This window comes from Protomyctophum parallelum (assembly GCF_964188405.1).
Source record: "Protomyctophum parallelum genome assembly, chromosome: 9".
NCBI classification, from domain to species: domain Eukaryota; kingdom Metazoa; phylum Chordata; class Actinopteri; order Myctophiformes; family Myctophidae; genus Protomyctophum; species Protomyctophum parallelum.
This window is the reverse complement of record NC_139706.1, coordinates 16967547-16995261: the sequence shown is the minus strand read 5'-3', so window position 1 is coordinate 16995261 and position 27715 is coordinate 16967547. Positions and strand designations below refer to the sequence as shown.

The window sequence follows — 27715 nt, the reverse complement described above, 5'->3', positions numbered from 1 at the left end:
ACTAAATTGTGCGTGCACGTGCACAGTGAAGTCTTACTGTTTATGTCGTCCTGAATGACAACAACCCTAGCATTTCTTTGTCCTAGCAATAACATACTGTATTCAACATGACTTCTCTATTTAAAGCATACCGATATTCAGGAGATTTCAAACCCATACAACTCCAGGAATCTAGATTACCTGAGCGAGCACCTAACCTTTTTTGTGCAATCAAGCAATGTGATAGGCCACAATAAACACATGATCCAATAAGTCCCACTTTATTCTGGTTGAGGCATGAAATGCACCTTCCTTGATACTAATCATTGTGCGTAATAATCTGTAAAAACATAAGTAAAACAGATGTGTTGTAAAAGAAAAAAAAATAACATACATGCTAACATTAAAGTAAATCTTTCCTTAAAAAGCAGTGTGTGGACAGAGACCAAAGCACCAATTAGTCCGGGCCAACACTCCACTCTGCAGTACAAAAATAAAGCTTTGCCATCTTGAGTGCATGCATGCATAATGCATTGATACAGGTTGACGCTGACACCTTTTATTAGGCTGCCCAATGACAATGAGCAAAATCCCTGAACCAGTTTTAACCAACCATCTGGTACTGCCATTTTTCTCATCCCAATAAGAAAGCTAAATGCATTCACCTAGTGTCCCAGATAATGAATTAGACAGCTACGATTAAGACACCAGATAAAAGCAATTAGACCTACAGTGGCATAGAAAACCTACAGTACTAAGGCTCGTTGGTCACCTGGTTTGAGGATCACGCATTCACCTATGCATGAAGCTATTTGAATTAAGTAGACCAGACTATAAGGAGAGTATTTGACAAACTATATCAGGTTTAACACTTGTCAAAATGCATTTTGCCGTTCATGGAGGAAGCACAGCATTAAGGATGCATCTGAAAGCGAAGCTATTTATGTTTTCCTTACATTGAGCTGGATGAGGCCACCAAGCTACCATTAGCAGATGGTTTGAATTACCAATGTATTTAAGATGTAGCCTACACTCTTTAACATTTACAGACACGCCCACCTGAGCAGCAGGGCGGAGCCCCAACAGGACACTGATTGAAACATACAGTACAAGATTAAAAATCTTAATAAAGACTCCATGCACATGGAAAGAGTGTTCACCATTACATTACTGATGTGGGATGTTTTAGAATGCAACATGTGCCCCTGTTAATCAGGCTACCACTACAGTGACAGTCAGGCTGAGTTTGACTTGTTAAAGCCCCAGTGTTTAGTATCTTTTCAAATAGGAAACACTATTCAGTTCACTGCCATTTCAACATATTATGCCATGTTTCAAAAATATACAGAAATACATACAACATATATATTGGACCATGGGAATGGGAAGACATGGTCACAAATAGATTTAGGTATTTTGGCCAAAATATATTTCCTTCCATATATCAAAATATTTTGGGCTATTTTTGTATATTTTGAAACATTACACTCACAGGATACAGGCCAAGATATTATCATGTGTACATCGTGAAGGAAACAAAATGTACATTAACAAATTACCCAATATCCACAGATGAAAAATAAAGAATTACACCAGTGTTATAAACACTTGCAGGGTCATGGACAAAATTGTGTCATTTCTTGGTTACCAATTTAATGGTCACCATCAAAGCTGTCTGGGTCCCAATATGAAACCAGTTGAAAAGCACTTCCTAGAATTTATTGGCCATCTTTCTTCACAAATACAAATGTTCTATGGTACATTACAAAGCTGCTTTCCAGGACGTTTGATACCTCTCTACTGCACCAAAATCAATAGTGGGATATCAGGGAAAAAATAAATTAAATATAATACATAATGGTTCATAGCCCATGAACAAGCAGAAACTAGTTTGTGTTTTAAAGGATAACACATTTTAAAGGCAATCCACATTGTGGACTCACAGGCCCAGAGCCCCGGCTGCCTATCCACCTCAACACCACCTCTCCTTAAGAATAAAAAGAAGCCTGAATCGATCCAACATTAATTACAATTAAACACCTAGGCTGTGAATCAGGAGGTGGACGCTTTTCAGACAGGGCATTAGTCCGACATTCCTTCCGCATGTCGGACTAGCGTCTGCTCCCGTGCTTGCGGTTATGTTTAGGAGATGAGGTGGGTTGTCATTTGTCGGACCAATGACTTGTCTGAACTACGTACTGCACCCCTGTGAATCACTGAAATATTTTGTCAAAAGTAATATATTTATAAGAATTTACATAACATCCCTTGAACAAAGTTGACTAGGATGGCCCTCCCAGTGCCCAGTCCTCTGAGTGTGGCCACTCATTTGCTCCATAGCAGGGCGATCGCTTTGCAAATGCCCACATCGTTATAATTGAAGTAGCAGAGGCCGGCGAATGTGACGGAGGAGAAAAGGAACAGAGCGATGTTGGCCCTCTTCTCCTTTGCCTCTCCGTGAACATAATCCGTCAGCACCTGACCAATACCCCTGAGGAAGGAACACAAAGTCATTATTAATTATTATTATTATTTTTTAATCTGTACTAAGAAAGGAAAACAAAGACACAGAATCAATCAGTGGCTGATTTAAAGTTGCTTTCTTCCTGAGACAGCAGGAAGAACAAATGGATGATAAATGGTTGAAATGGACAAAATTCAAGGCCGAACATAAAGATCAAGGCTATGGGGGAATAAGGAACAAAGGAAAAGACCTAGGACTATTTGATGTAGTATGGAAGTTTTAATCCGCAAATGTCGACTTTTTCTTTTTGTGTGGTTTGTTTTTATGAGCGCGTTTCTCTTTTCCATATATTTTTTAATGTTGTAAATTGTTTAAAAAAATATTTAAAAAAATTAAGTGACGAAAAAAAGTTGCTTTCTGCCATTAAGTGGCACTTACCAATAAACAAGGGGAATGATGACAAGCTAGATTAGCCTATGATGAATAACAGGTGAGCTAACCCAACCAGCTATTAAGGTTAGTATGCCTTTGTAGATTCTCATGCTTTGACTTGCATTAATGAAAAGTGACACTTGACTATTAATCTAGCTGGCTTTTGTTTAAGAGATCATATAGTCTTGACCCGTGAGGATATCCAAGTGGCACAGAGGTCACCGTTTAAAAGGAATTATCACCACCCATGACTTGGATCTGAGGCCTAATTCTGCCATGGTGCCCAGTCTGTGTCCCGAGTGATGGGGGAGTGCATTGCTATGACATGAAGTCAAAGCCACTTTCTTCTGAGTCAGCAAACACAGTTGGCCTCAAATGAAGGCTTAAGAGGTGCTGATGGCTATAACTAAATGGCTACGTTTCCGCCATGAAGTGCCATCTAGTTTCATAGACAGAAACATTTGGTGCACTGGGGTGGCAAGGCTTTGGGGATTTTCACCTGTAACAGTGACAGGATTACAAGACCAAAGATGCACTGTTGGAACGTGGGTGGAGACATGCCTGGGTTTCACCAAGAAAACAAAACAAAAATTGACACACGTTCCACACCACCACAGGGAGTTCAGTGCTCATTTGCATAGTAGTTCATTGTTTTTGCATTACAATGCAGCATATTATCAGAGGCGCAGTGTGAAACAGGAGTTTTCTTCAGAAAAAAAAAGAAAGGTTTCTGAATATTTCAATGGTAGATTAGAAAGCTCCTAAAGGCTTAACTAACTGAGTTAAGGGTAAGATATGTATACCCATACTGTAGCTGGCTGTTCTTTTACTGAACAAAGACCAGGTTTCATTTGTTTGCCTGCCTTACCAGTGTCCATGAAGAGTGAGGGCAGCAGCCAAGGAGTAGTCAATAGCAGGAGTAGGGTAAAAATAGGCCACCGGCATCATAGCCAACAACATGACGCTCACCACTCGCTCTCCTGTCCAGTGCAGAGATGCAGCTTTGGAGCCAGAGCCCGCTGTAGTAAAACATGAACAGCCACATTACATTGATGGAGAAATAAACATTTGTTTGTTTGAAATTAAAAGATAAATTGCAATAGGCATGGTCAAGTTTTTCCTGCATGATGGGGGTACCTACTGAAATGGTTAATTCATTTGGGCATTTTTCAGGCTTTCTGAACAAATCAGAGCGTAAAAAAAAAAAAAATATGTTCCCATTTTTTTGGGCATCCATTGTTCGGTATGCCCATATGATGACCACAGATGTGATCTAAGAGTGTGAAAACCGTATTTTTCATTTCACTGGGTCTTTAAGAATCAATGCACTCTACTCTTATAGAAGATTATCTGGATGCTGATTTAAGATTTACTTTCTTCATTCTAAATTAGTCCTCAATTCAGGATTATTTTGCCCACATAAATAAGGTTGCATGGGGACAGCTGGTGTAGCTGTCCGGAGACTCCAGACAGCGTGTTTGAATCCCGATCCCGACGACTTTTGCTGAGTGCTTCGTTTCCGACTTTTATGCAATGAAGCACTTTGATATTAGTGTCAGTCTCAGATATAAAGTGTGTTACAAATAAAAATGTATTATTTATGAAATATTTTAAAATGGAGACAAGATTATAATAAGATGATCAGATATCTATGTTTATGTGACAGGGAGTAACATACGTTATGATCACATTTAACAACACAGAACCTTACGCCATCCCACATGCAGTAGCAGATGTAAACAATGGAGCCAGTTAACGAACGGGTGTCTGTGAAAACGTTATATATTAGACGTCCTGTTCTTGCCAGGTATCGACAAGCCTCAACTGTCCAACGACCCACCCATAACACTGTGCTTAAATGATCTCTCTGTCATGCGCAGTTCTCTATTGTAAGCGACCAGGATTATCCTGTAGCCTACTTCTAGCTGGTAAATTGAATACTTTGTCCTTTTTGACAAGCGACACCCTTGCATGATGGAGAATATGCATTTGGAAATTATCAACGCAGTAACAGCACAGAGCCTCTGTGATAACGTATTAACGTGGAAAGAAGCTCTGCGCTACAATAAGAATATTTAATAATCTAATGAATGGTTCATTGCTCACCCACATATATGCAAACACGCACATTAGGTGTATTACATTATGGCTGTCTGATCAATTTAACATTTGGCCGATGAAAGAATCTTCATATTCGTCTGCCAGAAACCCTGATCAATACAGTAATACATTAACTGACCATAGAGTGCCTGTGACGCATGGATCCTTGCTGTGAGGAGATAGGGTCTCTCATGGTCTTGATGCGTTACCGCCAGTGGTCTTGTCAGGAGGCTGCTTCGATAAAACAGAGCTGGACAGCAGACAAAACACAGCACAGGAGTCGTTCCAAGATAATCTAGCATTGTTTGTTCAATGTCAGAGATTCATATACCCACAGTAGTGATTTAGAAGATGACCTCATTGTGTCATAAATAATTCAGAAACAAAATCTTATTTTTGCTTAATGAGATTATTACAAGTGACTTGGGTGAAACTCATTTTGAGTAAACTAGAAAGAACACTGAAAGAGGCACTCAACATTTGTCTTCACAGACTTCCAACAAGTTCAAAGCCCTTTAGCCCAACACTTGCAATATTAATAGAATAGTTTCCTTTCAGTTCCACATGACTAAAAGTCTATTAACTTTAATGATTTGTGTCTCACTTAAAGTGTTAAAATTATACAGACTGTCATGTTCAGATTTGGGGTTTGTGTAAGCACTAAGCAACACATGTTAACGGCATAGTGTATTTTGTCTCTGCTAACATAGGGCGGGGTTACCACAGGATATGGAGTGACTAAGGCGCAAAATAATCTTATTCTGCTTCCAACTGCAACCTTCCCAGGAACATCTAGTTGGTCAAATCTACTATATTATCCACATTCATATTTGACACCACAGGAGTATGTGCATGAGTTTACAACTTAACATAATCTTCAATCCACTCTAGGTTCGACTTACTTCTGTGTAAAATGATATTTAGTGGCTAAACTAAGGCTTAGCCATGTGGTTCAGGTCAAGGTTCATGTGGTTCAGGTCAAGGTTCATGTGGTTGCCAGGGTCTCTTAACCAATTTTGTGCAGGAACCCCTTTTAGTGTTTTAAGCATTATGTTATGCTTTAGCTGTTGAAAAATAGCAGATCTACAAGCTCATATCGCACCAAAATCATGAAAATGTGGCACGAATCTTTGAATATGTATTCCTTCAGAGAGATCGTTTTTAACTCAAATCTTTGCTTCTGGGAGGGTCCCTGGAATAACATATTTTCAGACAGGGGTCGGCAGCCAAATACATACAGTGCATCCGGAAAGTATTCACACTCCTTCACTTTTTCCACATTTTGCTTTGTTACAGCCTCATTTCAAAAGGGATTAAATTAGTTTTTTTCCCCTCATCAATCTACACACAATACCCCATAATGATGAAGTGAAAAAAGTTTTCAAATATTTAGTTTGGAAACCAGGCACCGCTCATCACCTGGCAAATACCATCCCTACCTACGGTGACATGGTGGTGGCAGCATCATGCTGTGGGGATGTTTTTCAACGGCAGGAACTGGGAGACTTGTCAGGATAGAGGGAAAGATGAATGGAGCAGTGTACAGAGACATCCTGGATGAAAACCTGCTCCAGAGTGCTCAGGACCTCCGACTTGGTCAACGATTCACCTTCCAACAGGACAACGACCCCAAGCACACAGCTAAGATAACGAAGGATTGGTTTTAGGACAACTCTGTGAAAGTCCTTGAGTGGCCCAGCCAGAGCCCAGACTTGAACCCCATTGAGCATCTCTGGAATGACCTGAAAATAACTGTGCAGCGACGCTCCCCATCTAACCTGACGGAGCTTGAGAGGATCTGCACAGAAGGGGGAAAATACCCCAAATTCAAGTGTGCCAAGCTTGTAGGATCATTCCCAAAAAGGCTTAACGCTGTAATTTCTGCCAAAGGTGCCTCAACTTAGTACTAAGTCAAGAGTGTGAATACTTATGTACATGTGTTTTTCCAGTTTCTTATTTTTAATAAGTTAACAAAATATATGAAAACTTTTCTCACTTCATCATTATGGGGTAGGCTTTTGTGTGTAGATTGATGAGGGGAAAAAACTAATTTAATCAATTTTGAAATGAGGCTGTAACAAAACAAAATGTGGTAAAAGTGAAGGAGTGTGAATACTTTCCGGATGCACTGTATTTAAAAAAAAAAAATACCTTGAAATGAAAATGTTTGAGAATGACTGACATAGAAACATGAGGTTTTTCAGAAAACGGTCAGGATTTAGAAGAAAATGTTTGATTCCGATTGGTCAATCGCCCAATTCAGCTGTCTGTTATTTCTGGATAATGACCGCTCCGGAGCAACTGCTGTGCCCCACTGATTTACTAAACACACACACACAATCATAATGCCATTTACAGCTAAGCATTGCTCTCAATTGAAAACATTTGCGAGGAATAAACGATGCAGTACCTGAAAATGGAGCGTGAAAATGAAAGTGCAGCTGGGCAGAAGCCAGCGCAACAGTGACACTTATGGAATACTTTCATTACCAAGCAAATAAATGCCTTGTTTTGTTGTGTTTGGGTCAATTTATTAATTTATGTATTAAAGTAGCCCTGTAATAAGTGGGATAATGTATGGCTGAGTGGTCATTGTTTATAGATAAATCACCTCCCGGCTGTGTGTCGGTGGTTAATCAGTCTGTCTGTGATGTATCTATATTCTATAAACAATGACCACTCAGCCATGCATTATCCCTTATATAAAGTAAAGTGTGTTGCATCTTATTCATAAATCAATCTCAAATTTCACACACAAGTAAGCCAAACAAAACAAAAAACAAGGTATATGGAGAAATTAGACTATTTTGAACCACCCTCCTTAACATAGTCATGAATATGACTTATTTGACAAAAACAATCTATAAAAATGGTAAAACTTGATTAAACTCAGGATAGTAAAACTTGATTAAACTCTGCATAAATAGTTTAGCCATTAATTACTGTCACAATGTCAAAGGGCATTACAAGCCCACATTTAAATCAACAACAAAACCCTGACCCCAAATCAGGCAAGGAAAAGAAATCCGGGATAAATATTGGTTGGAAAAGAAGATCACAAAATAAGAGATCCCCTCCAGGGAAGACAAGCGTGCAAATGGAGAGTGAGCAAATATCCAAAAGAAAAAACAAAAAATAAGAGGGTTCAGGCCAGGGTTATTGCTAACTGCATTCAGTACATTGCCATGTTCACAAAGAGGCTTCTTTGTTTTGTTTATTTATATCCTTTTCCGTATTTTCCCATATTCTCTTTATTTATTTTCCTCATCACTATATGCATTTCGGATGAGGAGTATGTCATACAGATAATCACGATCGAGATCATACTCAGTATGACTATAAATCTCAATGCTGGTCCGTGGCTCAAATGACGAATACATAATAGACCACCTTGTTGATATGGAAAACGTTGAAAAACCACTAGTGTACTGTACACTTGACTACAGGGTGGCTTGGACAGTGGGCTGGGCTAAGGGTTACCGGAGGACACGGACTGAAGAAGTCACATAAAGGGCGCGTTCGGAAATAGCGCACTGAGCGCACTGTGCAATGCAAACTAATAGGCGAGTGCGCTCTCGGTGTGCATTTCCGAACGCACCCTAAGTCACAACAATCATGCACTAAGATCGACACATCTGAGCGGGTCGACAGCATAGAGGTCGACAGTCACTCACAGCTAAACGTTGCCGTTATACGTCACGTCTATTCAACGGGACAGACAACATGTTTACAGTCAAAGAAAGGTACGATGCGGCGGTGTACTTGAAAGTCGCCGCATTGGCGTTGCGTCTGACTGCGGGGCAAGGCAGATACATAAAACACGTCGTATTTAATTAACGTCAGGCCTGTCGGGTCGCCGTCCATGAAAAAAAAAAGATAACCGCTCATGAACAGAACGAAAGACATTAAAAACGAGCGACAGAAAAGGCACTTACGTTTAACTCCTCTGTGACAGACAGAAGTTAACCTGACAACAGCCGCCATGATGATAAACCAACCAAGGTCACTACTGTGAACCGGATGCACTTCTTTAGTTTAGATCTATGCCCGCTCCAGAGGCCCGCTCCATTGCGTCGTACGACGGCATCGCGCGACGAAAATAGCTTGAAATACCGGTAATCATAATAAATATAAAGGTAGAGTAAGAAACAGGTTATCGCACGTGTTACAAATAATGTAGTGAACTTCAATTATAATAATGATAATAGTAATAATGATAATAACAACAACGATAATAATGATAATAATAATAATAATTATTAATAATAATAATACATCATAATCATACGTCATACATAATACATCATACATAATAATAATAATAATACAAAATATACAATACAGTGAAAACAAGTGCACAAAGAAAGAAAGCATGGATTTACAAATATAAAAAATACAATAAAAATACATAACAATGCTGTGCATTGTGGGTCTTTTACGTCACTTCCTGCAGTCTCTGCGCATGCCGTACGCTGATTTCCACCAAGCTGTTCTGCATCTGCATTGCTGTTACAGAAGGTCAAATTCTGCTATACTACTATTCCTTCATCAATCACAAACACCACAATGGACGATTATGATCTAAACGCCTCAGAAAAGGCAGAGGCGTCAGAACTTCAGCGCATGATCGCCATTGAGCAGCAGAAAGCACAGTTTCAGGCCCAGGTTTGTAGGCTACGCATGCTTGTTTAAATGGACTCCGACCTCTGAAATACATTATAAACTGAGCATGATGAGAAGGACATGATCGCAATTAGTGAACATGAGATTGCATGTACGTACCGGTAGATGCAAATTCTACCCATTTCCAGCAATTAACTGATAACTAACTTTAAAGGTATATTCAGTGATTTCACTTAATTCAAATATCACTTATTATTTTGTTTTGTTGTGTTAATCCTCCCTACTATAGAGTGTGCTGGCCATATAAGGAGTTCCTCCCTGTCCCCAGTTAACCCCTGGGGGTCAAAAAACCTTAGGTTTCGTTTTTGACTCTCTATCCTGATTGGACGAAAGGCTGGGTCCCACAGCCAAAAACGAAACCTAAGGTTTTTTGAGTGAAATCACTGAATATACCTTTAATTATTATTCTATTTGCTATAATTTTCCAACTAGTTCCAGGTCTTTTCTTCCCCCCAGGCTCATTGGACATTCACGATTTGCACTGTAGTCCTATAAGGTTTATAGGACTATAGCCCCTCTCGGAACCCTCCGTAAAGCTTTTCTGAAATTTGGATGTCACTTTGCGTAGGGTCCCTGTACGTATCTATATTTTCGTATTGAAATGATAGAACGCGGTCATAAATATCGTCATTAACGTCGTGTCTGTGCCGTTTGACGGCTTCTTTTAGTTTGAGTTATTCTGAATTTGTGAACTATAAGTACCTATACATACCGCTGCGAATTCTCTTGTGTCGCGGAAGCCGTTAAGTATTTTTTGTTTTTTTGTATTTTTTGTTTGACCGATTGGTCGCTTTGATTCTTCTTGTTTATTTACCGTTTATTGTACCGCCTCCCGATGTGCGGTTGGCTTGTGCATGGCTACGTTCCTGCCTCTGATCTGCTCTGTCATAGCTATAGCCACTAGCTAGCCAGATAGGCGGTACAATGAGGTGTCAATAAACAAGGAAGGAAGAGAAGAATCAAAGCGACCAAATCGGTCAAACAAAAATCACACCTGTGTGAACTGAGTGGTGCAACTACACATTTATTGTTATAGTTACTGTACACAAAAAAATAATTGTTTCCGATTGGCTGTGATTTTTGGGCTGAGTAGGTAGGGAATTTATTTTATTATTATTTTCGTGGGAAGGATGGGTAGCAAGGATTTTTTTTTCCTACGGCAATGATGGATAGGCTTCTTTTTTAATAACTTGAATGTTTGCCTGAAATACCATCTTTTAAATAATGAATGGTTCAAGTACACAACACTGTATGCCTATAGCTAAACATTTGAAAACTTTGAATAGAATGTCCACACACTGGTTGAATACTTTAGAGTTTTAATTGAACTCCAAACCAAAGTGAAGTGCTGCATTAATGTAGCTTCAGTTATCTTATGGTCATCATAACTAAACACCCTTTATGGAGACTACAGTGTAATGTTAGCCTGGCTGTAGCTACATGCAAAGCGTTAGCTTCCCTCTTCCCCTTGGAGACTACAGTGTAATGTTAGCCTGTAGCTACATGCTAACCGTTAGATTCCCTCTTCCCCTTGGAGACTACAGTGTAATGTTAGCCTGTAGCTACATGCTAACCGTTAGCTTCTGTCTTCCCCTTGGAGAGCATTGATGTGTGTTGCTACGACGCAGCATTGTGTTGCTACGTGCTAGGCACGCATTGTGCAGGCACGCGCATCTACACACACACGCGTGCGATACCGCACGCACCATTGATGTGTGTTGCTACGACGCAGCATTATGTTGCTACGTGCTAGGCACGCATTGTGCAGGCACGCGCATTGTACACACACGCGCGAATTTCACGCATGCGCACACCACTCATGCTCATGATGACTGATACATGATACAAAAGGATATTGCTGGTTGTAGGAGTGGTTGCACCACTCAAAAATACTTAACGGCTTCCGCGCCACAGGAGATATTCGCAGCAGTATTTATAGGTACTTATAGTTCACAAATTCAGAAGCCCTCAAACGAACAAAAGCCGTCAAAGAGCGCAGAAGGACGTATGCGAAGGTATTTACGTTTATTTATGTGTGCGTACCCGGTGGCAGGGTAGAGGTGGAATAGGACCCCATGGTCTGGGTCTCAAAAATGTCAGAAACTTCAGTACCATTGGGTTCTGCTTGTAGGGCTAATAGGACTATAAGGCTTATAGGACTACAGCGCAAATCGTGAATGTCCAATGAGCCTGGGGGAAAGAAAAGACCTGGAACTAGTTGGAAAATTATAACAAATAGAATAATAATTCTATTTGCTATAATTAGCCGAGTAGCTTATAGTATAAGCTACTCGGCTACTGTATATTATTTTTGCCATTTGTTGTGCAAAACTGCACAAGGTAACACTACATGAGCTGGACATTGCACATCTAGTGTTATTTTGAGATGCTACAAAAACAAATCGGTCCTGACTGAATTAAATGACCTTATCTTCTTCATCCTATTACCAGTATCTCATAAAATACTTTCTAGTCAGTTGTATGTAACTTTTAATATTCCTTCTAGGTACATACCTTCACAGACGTCTGCTGGGACAAGTGCGTGGACAGTCCGAGCTCCAAACTGGACACTCGAACAGAGACATGTCTGGTGAATTGTGTGGAGCGCTTCATCGATACCACCTTGGCCATCACCAACCGCTTCACACAAATAGTCCAGAAAGGTGCCCATTAATCATGGACAATCAATGTTGATGGGACTGTGAAATAGCCTAGGCTACTTTGATTGAAACCATCTGCCATAGGCATAGCATGTAATGTATTATACAGAGTCTGTATTGCATACCTCGTGATAAATGTGAAGTTCTTCAGATGTGATCAAAGATCTTTATCGTGCTGACATGAATAAAATGTTTTGTATCATGCAGTTTACATAATGTGAAACTAGGAAACTACGGTAGATCATTTTTGGTACTGTCCGTACCGGCACAATGATGTCATAGTCATAGCTCTCACAGCCTGGGCCGTGGCTCAGCGGTCCAGACACCTTGGCCGGTAGTCCAAGTCTGGCAGTGTGCTGCGGGTTTGACTCCCGATCCCGACAGCCTTTACTGCATGTCACCCCCGCCATCTCTCTCTCTCCCCATTTCCTGTCAGCCTACTGTCTGTCCCTCTATAAAAAATCTAAAATAAAGGCGAAAGCCACAAAAAAACAAATACTCATAGCTCTCACTAGTCTAGTCTCACCCCTCTAGTATAAGACTTTTTGATGTCTTAAATGCTTATTTACCTACGGATGCACAACAATTTTGGCTAATATCTGATAGACCTAACGGATTAATAGTAAGGTTTTGCCTTACATCTTGCCTTACATGCCTTACAAAAAAGTTGGAAAAACGTTTGTTACATCTTTATTACATTTAAGTTGTTACTGTGTAACAGTTACACAGTAACAACTTACATTTAGTAAAGATGTAACAAACCTTTTTCAACTTTTTTTAATTTGTTCTACAGATTTCCTGATGCTGTTGAGGCAGCCTTCAATCGTCACAATATACTTATTCTGCTTTATTTAAAATATTGGCCAAAAATATCAGGATTATTCTTTTACAATACAGGTAGAGTACAGATTTAATTATTTGATTAACATATGATTGACTCAAAGTAAAAAAATAAATGATTATCAACAGTACATGTAGTAGTACTCAATTCATCAGTAATAATAGCCTACATACAATACAATGCAGCATACACTGCAAAGTGCAAAACATTAAAATAAAGCTCATAAGGTATATTTACAGAGAAAGGAGGTGCGGGAATCAGAGGATTCAAGGAGTTTGACTATGTGCACTTGTGTTTTAAGGCCAGGAATTATTTTGGGTTAGTTTTCAGTTTGTGTAGGGAGTCGAGAATCTTTGTCTTTTGGAAGATCATTGTACATGCTGGTGACTGCATAGTAGAATGCATTTTGGTGGAACGAGGTCAGATGATCTCCTGGTGTTGTTGCTGTATGCCCATGGGCATCACTCACTTTGACAGGTGTCTGGGCACAGATTCTCTGAGTATGAGACCCACCCAGATCTTCTACTGTACCTTGAGTAAATCATCAGATAACCGACATGAATGATTAAATCATACACAATCTGAAATATCCAAATGTATCAAAGGAAAAGCTTGTGATGTACTCATGACTGCAGCTACTATAATGTCCTACTGTGCTGTTATTTCTGTAAACAAGTATTCTGACAAAACATCAAGTTATTGGCGCTGTCCAAAACCTTAAGCAAATCAGTTTTATAAATGTCTAAAAGTTGCAATTGTCTTCCCCTTTGCAATATATCTATTGTTTGTTATATCTTTTTTTCATAATAATTTACAAGACATACTGTACATCCGTCAGTTTACCCAAAGTTATACTTTATTAACATTATTTAAAAAAAAGGCTTCATTCTAGTAGGCTATAATGACATGCAGTTGACTTGGAAATATTCACCATATAATGTTTTTTAGTGAAGAATATTCCGTTACAATAAAATCAGAATACATTTAGAAAGTTTGGCCAGATATACACTTAGCCATTTTAAATCAGCAAATTTACTATACAGAAACTAAACCTTTAGATTGTTAATGTTTTGCGCTGCCCTGAGTGCTGTTTTCATGGAGGTTTCAATCCAACCATGAGGTGAGGCAGTGTGTTCTCCTGCAAAGTGGACCTTTCCCTCATTGGTGAACAGTTCCGTGGCATAGTCCACGTGCTGGTAGGGAGTGTAGAGGGCAAAGGCCCCCAGGCTGTAAGGATCTGAGCCCCATTTCTTCACAAACCCTCCTGTGCACAGAGGTCTTATGTCCTCTCCGTGGATCTTCACCAAGTCCTCCAGGACGTGCGCCATCAGATCCTGCTCGCTCACCCCCTCGAACAGAGTGGAGTCGTCGGAACAAGTGTATGATGCCAAAAGGGCTCCCCCAGACGTCCCCGGGAAGCTGTGGCTGGGATAGTAGATGAAGCGAGAAGGCAAGTCAGTGATGCTCTTACCACCCTTGATGCCATCCTTTTCCCAGAAGCGCTCTTTGAAGCTGAGCACCACCTTGGTGGAGCTGACATAGTGCACAGAGCGCAGGGCTTCCATCTTGTGGGAGGAGAGGGGGGGGTAGAACTCGATGAAGAGGCTGGCCTTGGCGGTGGCCGTCACCAGGACATGGTCGACGGTCACATTAACCATGTTGGCTGATTTTCGCCAGTCCTGGTATGATATAGTGACATTGCTGCCACCTGACTGATCAATGCGCTTGACCTTGGAGTTCAGGAGGATGGTGGCATTTAGTAGCTGGTATATAGCCTTTGGTAGGTGGTCAAAACCACCTGTCACCTCAAAGTACCTGGAAAAAGAAAAGGAAAAAAAGAACACCGTCATTATTTGGGGATAATATAGTTATATAATTGTGTATGTGTGTGCATGTGCATGCCAAGAGAGAGAGAGGATAATGAAAGAAACATCTTTCCTTACTCAATATTGTCGCTGATGTCTGACTGTATATACAGTGTCTCTGTCAGTGATGTGTAGAAGAAACTGTTTTCATTCAGGATGTCTCCAATCATCCTCAGGGCACCACGACTTAGGTTTCCTTCCTTAACCAGATATTCCTTCAAGACGAAAAACAATTACTTTAAGAGTATATAAAATACCTTTTCACCCAAAGCCAAGTTATGACTTTGGGTCCTGTCCTCCTGAAACAGTGGATGGAAAAAAAACAAGTCTTACCTTCACAGAATAGGAGTCATATTTGTTCAGCATAGCATTACAGCCACTTCCTGTCAAATCCTCCTTTACCTGCCAAAAGACCACAATATTTATTTATGTGACATGTCTGCTTGTGTAGTCAGATGGAAATTAAGGGTCCTAGGAATATCCTACTCAAGTATTGATCTTTTATTTATATCTCAAGGAGAACTAAGATTACTTGTGTTTAAAATAATCACACCCGTGTGAAGTGAGGGGTGCTCTTATCATCATACAATTTGCGTCCTCACCTTCATCATCAATGTTTGTGTTACACAATGTTTGTGTTTCACTCAAAATTGTCCATTCATTGTCAATGTCATTTAATGTTTGGGTTACACACACCATTGAAGAGAAGTCTTCTGCACACCCGACTTAGCAGGTGACAAAGCAGCAAACGTGTAGGAGAAGGAGGGGGACCCGCACACTGTCACTTGCTGGTTCAAGAGCTTTTTATTTAATGTCAAAGTGCAACGTTTTGGTCTTTCGACCTTCCTCAGGCATGATTCAGAACAGGCTGACATACATTTCAATAGGTGTAGACAACCAATCATACACCAAAGGTTACACACAACAAAAGCTGGACATCATCCATCCCTTCATTCATTCCTCTCTGCCTCAATCTAATCTATGGTATGCATTCTTTCATCCCTCCCTTGAGGTTGCAAATGATCCCACATTTATACCCTCCACCACCAACATCCCCATTCTGGCCAATGTGACCTTTGCGCTCCATATCACTTTAGTTGGTCTTGGCAAATTTTCACTCAATTCACACATTTTAAGCAATTTGCAGTACCCCAACACCCTGCACTTCCATTCCTCCAACCTTCTCAAATGTTCCCTCCTACTATCTTCCAGTACTTCAGGGCTACCACTATGCTCTGACTCTTTCTTACTTACTGCATTACAATACCTTTCAATCCGGGCCAGCATCTGTGTCATTTTATAATATGGCTATAAAAAGATTATGAATGCAGCATCTGGTTCTTGTTAAACTTTGCACACACACACACACACACACCAACATAAGGAAGAACTGCTCACCCAAAATATTCATTTCGGCCTCATACAGTATAAACAGTATCAACATTTTGTCTTAAAAAAAAAAAGTCGTTTGTCCAGAAAAACTGATTTAGAAGGTGTTTTTAGAATTGGCCTCAGGTCTAAATGGAGAAAAGTTGAGCCTCAACTCCACGGCTCGCCCATGTCGATGTAATCACACAAAGTCTTTATTTTGGGGGCCTCGATCCACCATCCCAGAGATGATGCAACTCCACCACTCAAAAAAGCACATCCGTTATGTAGGCTACATGACAAAGCTACTCAAATGCAGTAATGAGAGTACTTTCCATCTATGAAATACTAAGTGTGTCAAATATATTTTAACCACTTAAAACCTACAGTATTATACTTGGTTGAGTGTCCCCCATGGGTCTAGGGCCAGATCCTCTCCTGTTTTCGCTCAACACTTTATTATCTTTGCAGGAAATAGTCAATTTAGATTGTCACAGCGGAATAGCATTGCAAGGCGTTGTGGGTGGTAGATCTGCTACTTTAGGCTGAATGTGTACAAACCTTCGAAAGAGCTTGGCTGAAGAGCTGTGCGGCTGACTTTCCCTTCTCCTCTCCAGTCAAGTTGTAGTTGAGAATGTCCGGATCGCTCTCCACAGCATGCGTTTTCTTCAGCAGCCCGTTTACCAGGTAGTATGTGTTGATGTCATCTTGTACAAAGTGGTTCAGCTGAAGGTGAAGTTTGTCCATGGCAAATGAGAGCAGGATTCTGTGCCATGAGAATATGATGAATAGCATAACTCTTATAAATAGACCTTTGTTTTATTGCTTTTGACCTCATTGTAATTATGGAGACCTAAGGAGACGCGGCCTCTTCTGCTCCAATGCAAATTAGTTGGAAAGGAACAGATCGAGGTACCGGTATGCTCTGCTCTTTCTTTAGGAAGTGGAAGACATTTGTAGTTTAATGCAGAAGTGTCACTCATCTGTGGCTTGTCATGTTGGGCACTAGTTTAGTCTTTATATCATTTGTGTCATGTGTCCCCCCTGCTACACATGCACAGATATGGTCCCATAGAGAACTTACTTGTGAAAGCTTGGGATCCTCATAGCACCGACCTCTGCATACCAGCCTTCTCTTCGATTCCTGAAGGTTTCCACACGGCCTCCAATACGCCCGCTGGCTTCGATTATGGTCACCTTGTAGAGATAGCAGATAGCCAGATAATAAGAATCATTTCATGTTCTGTAAAGCCAGAAGCGGGGTGACTTTATTTATATAGCACCTTTCATACATAAATGTAGCTCAAAGTGCTTTACAGAGCAGAAAAGATAATAAAAACAAAAGCAAAACAAAACAGCATTAAAACAGGCATGCAGTTAAAACAATAGGACAATAGTGCAGTGTCAAATCAGGAGAAGGCAGTGGTACAAAGAACAGATAAAGCAAGGCAACGACATTAAAAGAAACAAGCAGTACTAAAATACAGTGAGGACATGAAAAATAAAAAATAAAAGATCACTTAAAAGCAATGTTGTTGTACCAAGGTCACTCGATGCAGATTGTGCAGGCTTACACACAATGATTAGTCTTTAGGGTGGTTGTGTTCCATTTGATATCCTTCTCCTATCACAGCAGCTCACAAATCTTGCTGCTGTGTTTGCACATTGCTGTACTTCGCCCAGCTGATATCTGAGTTTTTTTGTCATTAGTCATGTTTTCAAAATCTCTGTGGGTCTCCAGTTTGGGCACTAATAAGCCCTCACAGTCCCCCACCTAGTGGTGGATGTATGGTACGTGTTCAGTCTACCTCTTACAGTCTATGGTCCACTGGTTCCTCTTCTCTCTTCTGTTAGCTGTTGTTTGGTTGTTAGTTTGGTGCTTGTTACTGGTTAGTGTATAACTATTCATCATCAGTTGCTTTCCTGAGCCACAAAGGATCTATCAAAACTATTTTTGTACTTTTGTAACCCAGCATTGTGAAGTTCATTCAGTTGAGAACTGAATGAACTGTGCGGGGAATTAATGCCTGACCAACCATGATCTACCACCTGCCAATGAGAGTGGAGTAGTCTTTACCTTAATCACTAGCCATGCAGATTGGCTAGTGAGGGATGTCGACTCCTGGAGCTTACATTTAAATTGGAAAATGTTGTAGCTGCAACATTTAATATGTGGCAAATGGCAATCAACCTTTACAAAATAATTATAATGTTTTGGCATTTTACGACAATTCTACAACAAAAACATACCATACCTTATGGCCCGCTTCTTCCAAAAACTTTGCAGCAGTCAATCCAGCAACACCCGCTCCAACGATGGCTATGTGCTGAGGTGTTGTTGTGGGGGGCAGTCCATTCTGCACTAGGTCCAGTAGATCACTGTAGTCTTCATCTTGGAGGCAGTCAAACAAAGGGTCTCCAGTGATTCCACCGACTGTGAAAACTACGAACCCAACTATAAGCAGAGGAACTGAAAGACACAGAACGTAAAATAAGTCCCAATAGTTTATTATCATTCTCTTACACAAAGGTCAAAAACCAAAACGAAATGAATTTTATTCCTGTGTTGTATAGACTATAGCTCACTCAGTGTATAGGCCAACAACAATGTGAAAACATGACGACATAAAAGACAACAAGGTGGCATGCAAGTGTAATATATCTGTTATTCCAGAGTTTGACTTGTGAAATTACGGGCATAGGCTGCCTTGAAAATATATCTATTCTCTCAGGCTTTTATTATTGTCTCCACCAGGCCGAAGGCATGGGGGGAGAGTATGTTTTGCACTCCGTCCGTCCGTGTGTCCGTGTGTCCGTCCGTCCGTGTGTGTGTGTCCGTGAGCAGCTAATCTCGGCCACCGTTAACCCGGTCGATGCCAAATTTTGCACACACACTCCCTGGATGCCAACGATGAACCTCTGCCCAAAACTTTCCAGAACGGCCTGTTATAGCGCCACCAGGAGGCCGCTTTGTGCAAAACAAGTTTGTGCACAGTACACCTACAGATTTTGTCCAAACATCACGCAAATTGGTACACAGTCTCTCTAGAGCCATTCAACGAAACTCGTCTTTCAGATTTCTCAGACTTCATCCTGATTGGTTAAGATTGGCTTCCAAAGTTCACAGGAGTGCTCAGTTTCAAACAAAATGCTGCAAATCATGAACACATCGCGTGATTTCTGTGAAATTGTGCACCCACATTCCCACTAGGCTGAGGACGAAATGCCACATGAACAATTTCAACTCAGCCTCAAGGTGGCGCTATAACTGGCCGAAAAGTGTTTTTACCTCTAACTGCACGGATCTGTGGATAATTTACTTTTGTTGCCCTTTTATCCAACCACCAGATGAAGGCAAGCTGCAATGTCCTACATTCCTATCCTGGTGGAGACCTGTGCCCAGAAGGGCACTTTTTCTAGTTATTATTATTATTATTATTATTATTATTATTATTTCGTTTATGTTTTCTGTTTTACATCCTATAGAGCCGGGTCCAATATGGCGCTATGGGGCAGATGTCACTCGATTGACAGTAGGCTACTCCTCGTAGTATATGGGCTGTATATGGACTGCGAAGATGTTGATGTTCCAAATCCTGCTGATTTAAATCTCCAGGTCTTTGTATTTGGACAGCTTCTCTGTGACTTCACTGAGGTGTTTCTTTCAGATGGTATTGCCATGTCTATTATTAATTATTATTAATATTATTCAAGAAGTGGAGCTGTAGAATAACGTCCTTAACTAATGATATATTACACTTGATTAAGTCATACTTAACCATTAGTTAATGCTGGTGAGGACCAGGAATTAATGATGAGTTCATGATAAATTCACAATTAATTCATGTATACACGTACCCTCATTAATTCATCATTAATCAATAATTAATTATGCTTATGAATTTGCCCCCTAAGGTAAAGTGTTATCGCTTAGGTAGATATATGTCCTTAGTCCTTTATTATCCACAAGTTAAAATTGTTTCGTTTCTACAGATACAACCACAAAGCAGAACTAATGGTGGGCTCACAAGTAGTTTCACCTTAATTTTCTTGTATTGCACTATTGACATTTCTCTATTGCTACTTGCAGGACATTCAATTTTGGGGATAGCATATTCATCCTTATCTCAAAGGATTATCCCATCACAACGTTGTCCAGTTATCTTTGATCAAAATCAGAATGATAAAATCTGAGCTTACAGAATTTGCAGAGTGTCATCTGAGGGATCATGTTAAGGATGACACTCCAGGGCCTTTTCTTTTTTATGCTGTTGATGTTGACACCATGAGAGGACACAGAACCCTACAAGAGATAAGAGGACAACACACATTAATGAACAAGTTTCAGCAAGTACATACTAAGATATAAACAAATACATTGTACAGTTCAGGGGCCACAGGCTATGCAATAACACAAAAACTATTAATATTTGGCAAAATAATGCATCAATGTATGATATCCATACAGGCAATTTCACATAAGGAACACTCAGTGAGAACTCACTTACCACCATCAGAGGCAATGTCTCATAAGATGTCATAAACCTGGGCATGATTTGAAGAAAAATGCTCCTGTTCAAGATCCTATTCAAGTTTCAATGAAGTGTCTTCCAACACAAAAGTGTAAAAGCAATATGACACAACACAAGGCATGTGTGAATTTGCACACAATGAATTTTGATGTGGGACCATGTGGCCATGGGTCTTCAAGAAATATTTTCCCACACCAGCTCAAGATTCAACCACACTGAACAAATTAGATTAGTGAGGTTATAGTATTCACTGGCATAGCTCATTTGCCCTGTCTTCAATGGTTTCCATATCTGTCCTGAAGGCTTTAAGCTGATCCCCCTTTGCTCAGCAAAGGGGGATACCAAATTCAAGTCTTTAATAATAACAATATGTTCTATTACATATTGCATGTTGTCTTTGTCTGTTTAATAAATAATTACAATTGTAGTATATCTTTATATATCTTTTCAAGCCCATTCAAGCTTACTCACTCACCTGTAGTTATTTCTGTCTTCAACAGACACAGACACGGCAACACACAACTTCTTACAGCCACACCTTTGACTCTATACTGGAGTTGAGAGTTATTGAGTCCTCCTGTATTGAAACCGATCCATACACTCACTGTCTGGCTATATGTTAGTTTTATTTTCCTTGTACTGCAGAGGTGCCAATAAAAATGATAAATGACATATATCAGAGTGGAAAGAGTTTATTACCTGCCCTGGATTTGACTGACTGACTGACTGACTGACTGACTGACTGACTGACTGACTGACTGACTGACTGACTGACTGACTGACTGACCGACCGACCGACCGACCGATCGATTGATTGATTGTGTACATCTCTAAATGTTCTGATGAATTGGAAATGGTGGACCCTATTGTAATGTAAGTATATTGCTTTATGGTGTCGTCCACAGTAACAGTTTTTGTATTGAGTTGTGCTTTTTGTATTAACGCGCCCTTCGTTTCCAAATAGTACAGTAGGCCTACGATTATCATGGTGCACCATGTCTCTTTCTGTTTTTACTCACCACCGCTCAACGTTATTTCAGCTCCGGTGGTCACCTCACCACCGGAGCGGTGGTCACCTCACCACCGAAAATCCAGACTATGAATGTGTTTAAGGGACACAGAGAGACAGATATAGAAATCTCCATAATATTGACACGGGTACAGGGTGGGCCAATTTCCATCGTTACAAGAACTATATGGGCATAAAAGGGACACACTGGACGTGGGGAACCATGCAGTAGTACTACTAATTCATCAAGATATTTATTATTTAATATTCTAATAATATTTTACTTTAATTAATTACTACCGTGTTTATTTTATTTTATTTTATTTTATTTTATTTTATTTTATTTTATTTTATTTTATTTTATTTTATTTTATTTTATTTTATTTTATTTTATTTTATTTTATTTTATTTTATTTTATTTTATTTTGCAGCATTTCCCAGACGCTGTCAAAATGCGTCACTATACCGGAAGTAAACAGACAGAACAACAGAAGGAGCTGTCCGGAGCGAGCTGTCACATTACTGCCCTACATAATGCTAATGCATTGCATGGAGAAGAGAGCAGCTCGCAAGAATTTCCCCTAACCCAATTATGATGACCACTCCGGTGAGTTAAATATGAAACGTTTATCTTACGTCAGCTAAAATGACTGATGGCTAAACACTGCATTAGGTTTTGTTGTGCTAATGCGGTGAATATCCTTCTGTAATTCTACATACAGTATAGTTAGCATGTTGCTGCTGTCATTAGCACAGTTACACATTGGGACATGGAATATAATTCAATAATTCAGAAATGAATAAGGCTGGGTAGTTGGCTAAATAGTATTTGTTCTACAATCATATCAGTCATATCGTACAAGTAATATTGTTTAACGCATCACATCTTTAATTACAATATATTTGATTTTATACCGCCGGTATTACACTGGTCATCTGACTACACTACAGTACCGCTAACTTTCCGAGTTGAAGGAACACTAGTTGCATCATGGTTACACAATCAATCATGCAGAGCCAAGCAGCTTTCCACGCTGTGACTAAGGGAATGTCTGTCATGGGATGGGATCGTGTGTGTGTGTGTGTGTGTGTGTGTGTGTGTGTGTGTGTGCGTGCGTGTGTGTTGCGCACGTGCGTGAGAGAGGGGGGGCATACCAGCAACAGCAGTAATAGTGAGTGAATACATAAGAGGAACAATGAATAAGAATGATTATATTTGTACAGTCTATCAATTTGAGTGCATGGATACTGTACTGTATATTCATGCCATGGTCTATACTCTATACAGTCTAGCAAAAATATAATTTATGAATTAATTATGTACATTCTCATCAGTGAATATATATATATATATATATATCCGGTAAATTAATGATTTGCCGCAATTTGCAACACTAGATTCTTTTATAATGGGATGAATCTAGAGTTGCAATACCCTCCATTCCATCTGCTTGTATTAAACAACGTTAAACTCGCCAACTGAACATTGCAGCTGTGAATTATCCTCTTTCAAACGGCAAAGTGTAAACATAATTATTATGAGCTATTTTCTGTGAAGAAATTCCGTGCTGTGACATTGGAGTTTGTATTTGGAAGCACTCATTTTTATTAACGGGACTTGCTGCTGCCTCCCGCATTATGTGCAAATTAGAAATAGGTGGTATGCAGGGCCGCAGTGACTTCGATGAGCGCTTCCAAACTCCAACACTTAACAAAAAGAGTCACCTGCACAGCATTTCTTGACAGGAAGTAGCTCATAACAAGTCTACAGTGCCAGTGGATATTTATATGAAACAAACGCTTTACAGTTTGAAAGAGGATAATTCAAGCTTTCCCTACAGCTGCAATGTTGGTGAGTTTAACATAATTTAATACAAGCAGATTGGAAATGCAATTTGGATCAATGGGCTGTCAATAGAGGTATTGCAACTCTAGATTGATCCCATTATAAGAAAATCTAGTGTTGCAAAATGCATATAAATGAATGATTTACAGTCTCATCAGTGAATATATGAATATTAGTGAAGTACCAATGGTGCTGGATGTCCCTGTTCATCAATCAATCAAAATCCAAGATAGGTTTCTGTTTTATGCACTCATCGCAACAGAGTGTACGCCGTGGTTGAACACTTTAAACATTAGCCAAAATAGCCGATATACATGCTCACAACGTGTCGCAATGTGATCCGTTGTGAGGTTATAGATTGGCATTTTGCAGAAGAGATTTTGTGTAGAGGGAAGGTCCCAAGTACAGAGCAAACTCGGGTCCAATTGACCAAGTCTAGTCTAGAAGGTTTAAATGGTTATAACTTTGTTTGTTTTTCAAGGTCCGGAGATTCATCCTGAGATGAATGGTCACCACGGTACATCTCATCCTGCGAGGTGCTGCTAAGCCAGGCATGGCCGAGGTGCTGAGTTGCCTGTTGGCCTTCGCTGTCGTGCTGGCCTGGCTGGTGCTCTTCCATCTTCTGGTGAACGTATGGCTGCTGTGTGTGTTCACCAGCCTGCTGGTTGTGCTGGGCGGCTGGCTCGGCTCGCAGGCTGCGCTGGAATCCAATCGGTGTGTAGTGCACCTTGAGAGGTTTATTGCCCTGGAGCAGGTACATTATTATGCGATTCATTCACTCACTGTATTTTTAATACTAGTCAGTTGTCAGGGCACCACGAGCTAAAGCAAAGTCCTTGTACATAACAACATGCATAACTCTGCTGTCTGACCAGAAACTCCAAAATGTTCATTTTTCAGGAAATGAAAGAACATACAGCTCAGTCAAATCACTTTTTAATACTTTTCATTGGTTCAATACTCAATCGCACTGATTTATGGAAAAAAAGAAAGAAAAGAAAAAGCGATGGCTAAATGGGTGGAGTTAGCTGGTTTGGCAAATAGTTTGAGGATCCAATGGAGTTAAGAGGTTTTTGCCGAAGCACTTTTTAATACTTTCCATTGGTTCAATATTTTTTTAACAACACACAGGCGTAAAGGTTATTCAATACAATAGCATTGATTTATGAAAAAGACAAACTCAAGAAAACTCAAAACGGCAATGATAACGTAATTGGCCATGATGTGTATTTTGATTCTGAATCCAGGTTCAAGCCACTGCGGAGGACGAGCTGCAGTTGGACCAGGAGATTAAGAACACGGTGAAGAAGATCATCAGGGACTTTGTGTCTTCATGGTACTCCACTGTGTCCACGGAGACAAGCTTCCAGACGGAGGTGCAGGAGGCCATGGTTTTCATGGCCATGGAGCTGAAGGCACGTGCTAGACGGGTCGACCACAAGGTAACCATTATTATGAACACGGGTGAAAGTGGAATGATTTCAGGTACTGTGTGTGTGTGTGTGTGTGTGTGTGTGTGTGTGTGTGTGTGTGTGTGTGTGTGTGTGTGTGTGTGTGTGTGTGTGTGTGTGTGTGTGTGTGTGTGTGTGTGTGTGTGTGTGTGTGTGTGTGTGTGTGTGTGTGTGTGTGTGTGTGTGTGTGTGTGTGTGTGTGTTCTGTATGTGGATGCTTTGTATAAGGGCAATTCTTAATAACGTTTGAAACAGATGCTGACCAAGAGGACCCTTGATCTGTGTGGCAGCCACCTGCAGAGCTACTTAAAAGCCAAGGAAGTAGTGGGTCTGGGGAAGCTTTCATCAGAAAACCCAAGTGATGAGAGTGACGTGCTGTGGAAAGCCTACTCTGAGAATAGCACGCCTCACCCCGCCATGCGGAGTGCAGCCACGGAGGTGGACTACACCCGGTCCGTGGTGGACCTGCTGCTTCACGTCCTGGTTCCGCCACCTCACCTGGAGAGCCGCACGGGGAGATTAATCGTCGGGGAGCTCATCACCTGCAACGTCCTCTTCCCTCTCATCACCAAGCTGTCGGACCCCGACTGGCTGAATATACTGCTGATAGAAGTATTTACAAACTCCAAGACCCATGAACAGCCGGAGTTAGCCGGAACACAGCAGCTGATTTCATCGCCGCCACCATCACCACCGCCGCCATTAGCGCCACCGACAACACTACTACCTGCACTCCCCTCGGCTCAGTCTGAGCCTCCTCGACAGCAGGAGAACAAATCGGGGCTCCAGAAGTACCCTGAAATCCCCCCGTCCTCTATGACTCTGCGGGTTGAGACGCAAACACCCACTGATGCAGAGACAGTCCCGCTGGACCTGCCCATGTACGATGCGATCGACTCTGAGGACATGTACATGTGCCCACAGAACAATGTTGACGAGGAAGAGCCTAGTCGAACTTTTCTAAGACATTACCTGAGACCGGGGAAGTCCAACCCGTTCTACCAGGAAAACGACTCCGATCTGGACTCCCCGTCGGCCGACTACAAACAAAGCTCGACGGATTCTCTCCTCATGATTGTTCAAGAGGAGGGCGTTCCTGACGGTTGGAAAGAATCCACCACCCCCACTGAGAACAGCAATGCCATGGACTTGGAAGAGGATGCCTACACTGACATGGTGGTTGGTCCCAAATTACTGGTGAACTCAGAACCGCTAGAACTAACTTTTGTATGTGACTCTCCATCGTCCCGAAGGGTGGAGGGGGATTCCCATTCAAACAGCCTCCAGGACGCGGGGAAGGACAGCTGCTCTGTCCCCTCAAACCCAGCCAGGGAGCTCCTTCTCGGGGTAGAACAAGTGGGGATGGGAAACACCAACGAGCTGGTCAGTCCCTTGAAACCCCCGTCCCCCTCCTTCAGTTTTGAGCCCCTCAGCAGCCCAGAGGGACCGGTCATCATCCAGAACCTCCGGATCGCTGGTACTATCACAGCCAAGGAACACCGTGGCACTGGCTCTCACCCCTACACCCTCTACACTATTAAGGCAAGTAGATCAGAGCTCTGGTGCCTCTACACTCTTATCTTTAAAGTAACTCTATAAGCTATAATATGTCAACATTTTAATGACTTTTCTTTGGGTATTCAGACAACCAGCAATGAGTAAACCGCTCCCCCAAAAAATGTAGTCTCTGTTCATGTTGACACATCTAGGGGCCACGATCTGCATTCAAAGACGTTCCTAGAAGCTTTGTCATTGGTCAAAAAACTAACCAATCAACCACATAAAACAACATAAAATAAGCTCTATTTTAGTAAGCCTCGATGCTTTTAAAGCATACGACACTGTTTCGTGGGACTTCCTGTTCCTGATACTTAAAGAATTTGGCTTTACTGAAGAATCAATTACTTGTTTCAAAACTTTGTACACAAAACCCACAGCAAGAGTTAAAATAAATGGACACCTATCGAACCAATTCACTCTGTCACGTGGCGTCCGTCAAGGCTGCGTCTACAGTCCAGGAATGTTTGCCATTTTTATAGAACCCCTGGCCCAGGCAATCAGAGAAGACCCTCAAATACAAGGAATCCCTATAAATGATGATGAGCAGAAGCTGGCTTTATATGCAGATGATTTGTTAATTTATTTAAAAAATCTGGATAGATGCCTCCCCAAATGAATGAGCTCCTTGGAAATGTATGGTCGGTTCTCATGCTATGAACTCAATGTGGATAAAACACAGATACTCTCTTATAATTACAAGCCCTCAAAGGAAACAAAAGAGCTTTACCCTTTCAATTGGAACTCTAAATCAATTAAATATCTGGGAATAAGGTTGACTAAGGACCTATCTAAACTCTATGAAGCAAATTATCAACCCATAATCACACAAATTAAAAAAGATATTGAGAGATGGTCTCTGTCACCCTTGGACTTAAGTTCTAGAATAGAGGCAGTCAAGATGAATGTTATACCTAGGATATTATAT

The 27715-nt window shown here is 40.8% G+C and overlaps 4 protein-coding genes across 6 annotated transcripts in view; 2 read left to right on the top strand and 2 right to left on the bottom strand.

The window, feature by feature from the left end:
- Nucleotides 1-244: 244 nt before the first annotated feature.
- Nucleotides 245-8980, bottom strand: LOC310863936 (succinate dehydrogenase [ubiquinone] cytochrome b small subunit B, mitochondrial-like). The gene is made up of 4 exons (XM_083772472.1): nucleotides 8911-8980; nucleotides 5115-5225; nucleotides 3744-3894; nucleotides 245-2470 (listed from the first exon to the last, which is right to left on the bottom strand). Exons 1-4 carry the CDS (start codon nucleotides 8957-8959, stop codon nucleotides 2305-2307), a joined length of 477 nt encoding a protein of 158 aa, XP_083628598.1. The 5' UTR covers nucleotides 8960-8980; the 3' UTR covers nucleotides 245-2304.
- A 448-nt stretch (nucleotides 8981-9428) lies between these two features.
- On the top strand, nucleotides 9429-12520 carry timm8b (translocase of inner mitochondrial membrane 8 homolog B (yeast)). Its single transcript, XM_083772471.1, has 2 exons — nucleotides 9429-9640; nucleotides 12165-12520. Exons 1-2 carry the CDS (start codon nucleotides 9542-9544, stop codon nucleotides 12330-12332), a joined length of 267 nt encoding a protein of 88 aa, XP_083628597.1. The 5' UTR covers nucleotides 9429-9541; the 3' UTR covers nucleotides 12333-12520.
- A 1632-nt stretch (nucleotides 12521-14152) lies between these two features.
- il4i1 (interleukin 4 induced 1) lies at nucleotides 14153-20945 on the bottom strand (the record flags this gene model as incomplete). The annotated part of the gene is made up of 8 exons (XM_083773146.1): nucleotides 14153-14974; nucleotides 15103-15239; nucleotides 15358-15426; nucleotides 16954-17158; nucleotides 17477-17589; nucleotides 18648-18862; nucleotides 20593-20695; nucleotides 20901-20945. 8 exons carry the CDS (start codon nucleotides 20943-20945, stop codon nucleotides 14206-14208), a joined length of 1656 nt encoding a protein of 551 aa, XP_083629272.1. The 3' UTR covers nucleotides 14153-14205.
- Nucleotides 20946-22414: 1469 nt separating this feature from the next.
- snx19b (sorting nexin 19b) overlaps nucleotides 22415-27715 on the top strand; it is a 54191-nt gene continuing 48890 nt past the window's right edge. For 2 of the 3 annotated variants that reach the window (XM_083773059.1, XM_083773058.1), the window contains exons 1-4: nucleotides 22415-22540; nucleotides 24261-24533; nucleotides 25027-25221; nucleotides 25486-26772. In XM_083773059.1, the coding sequence (XP_083629185.1) occupies nucleotides 24285-24533; nucleotides 25027-25221; nucleotides 25486-26772 (1731 nt within the window). In that variant the 5' untranslated portion in view covers nucleotides 22415-22540; nucleotides 24261-24284. Of the gene's footprint in view, nucleotides 22541-24260; nucleotides 24534-25026; nucleotides 25222-25485; nucleotides 26773-27715 lie in introns of those variants that run through there. The other variant, XM_083773060.1, reaches the window with a different exon arrangement.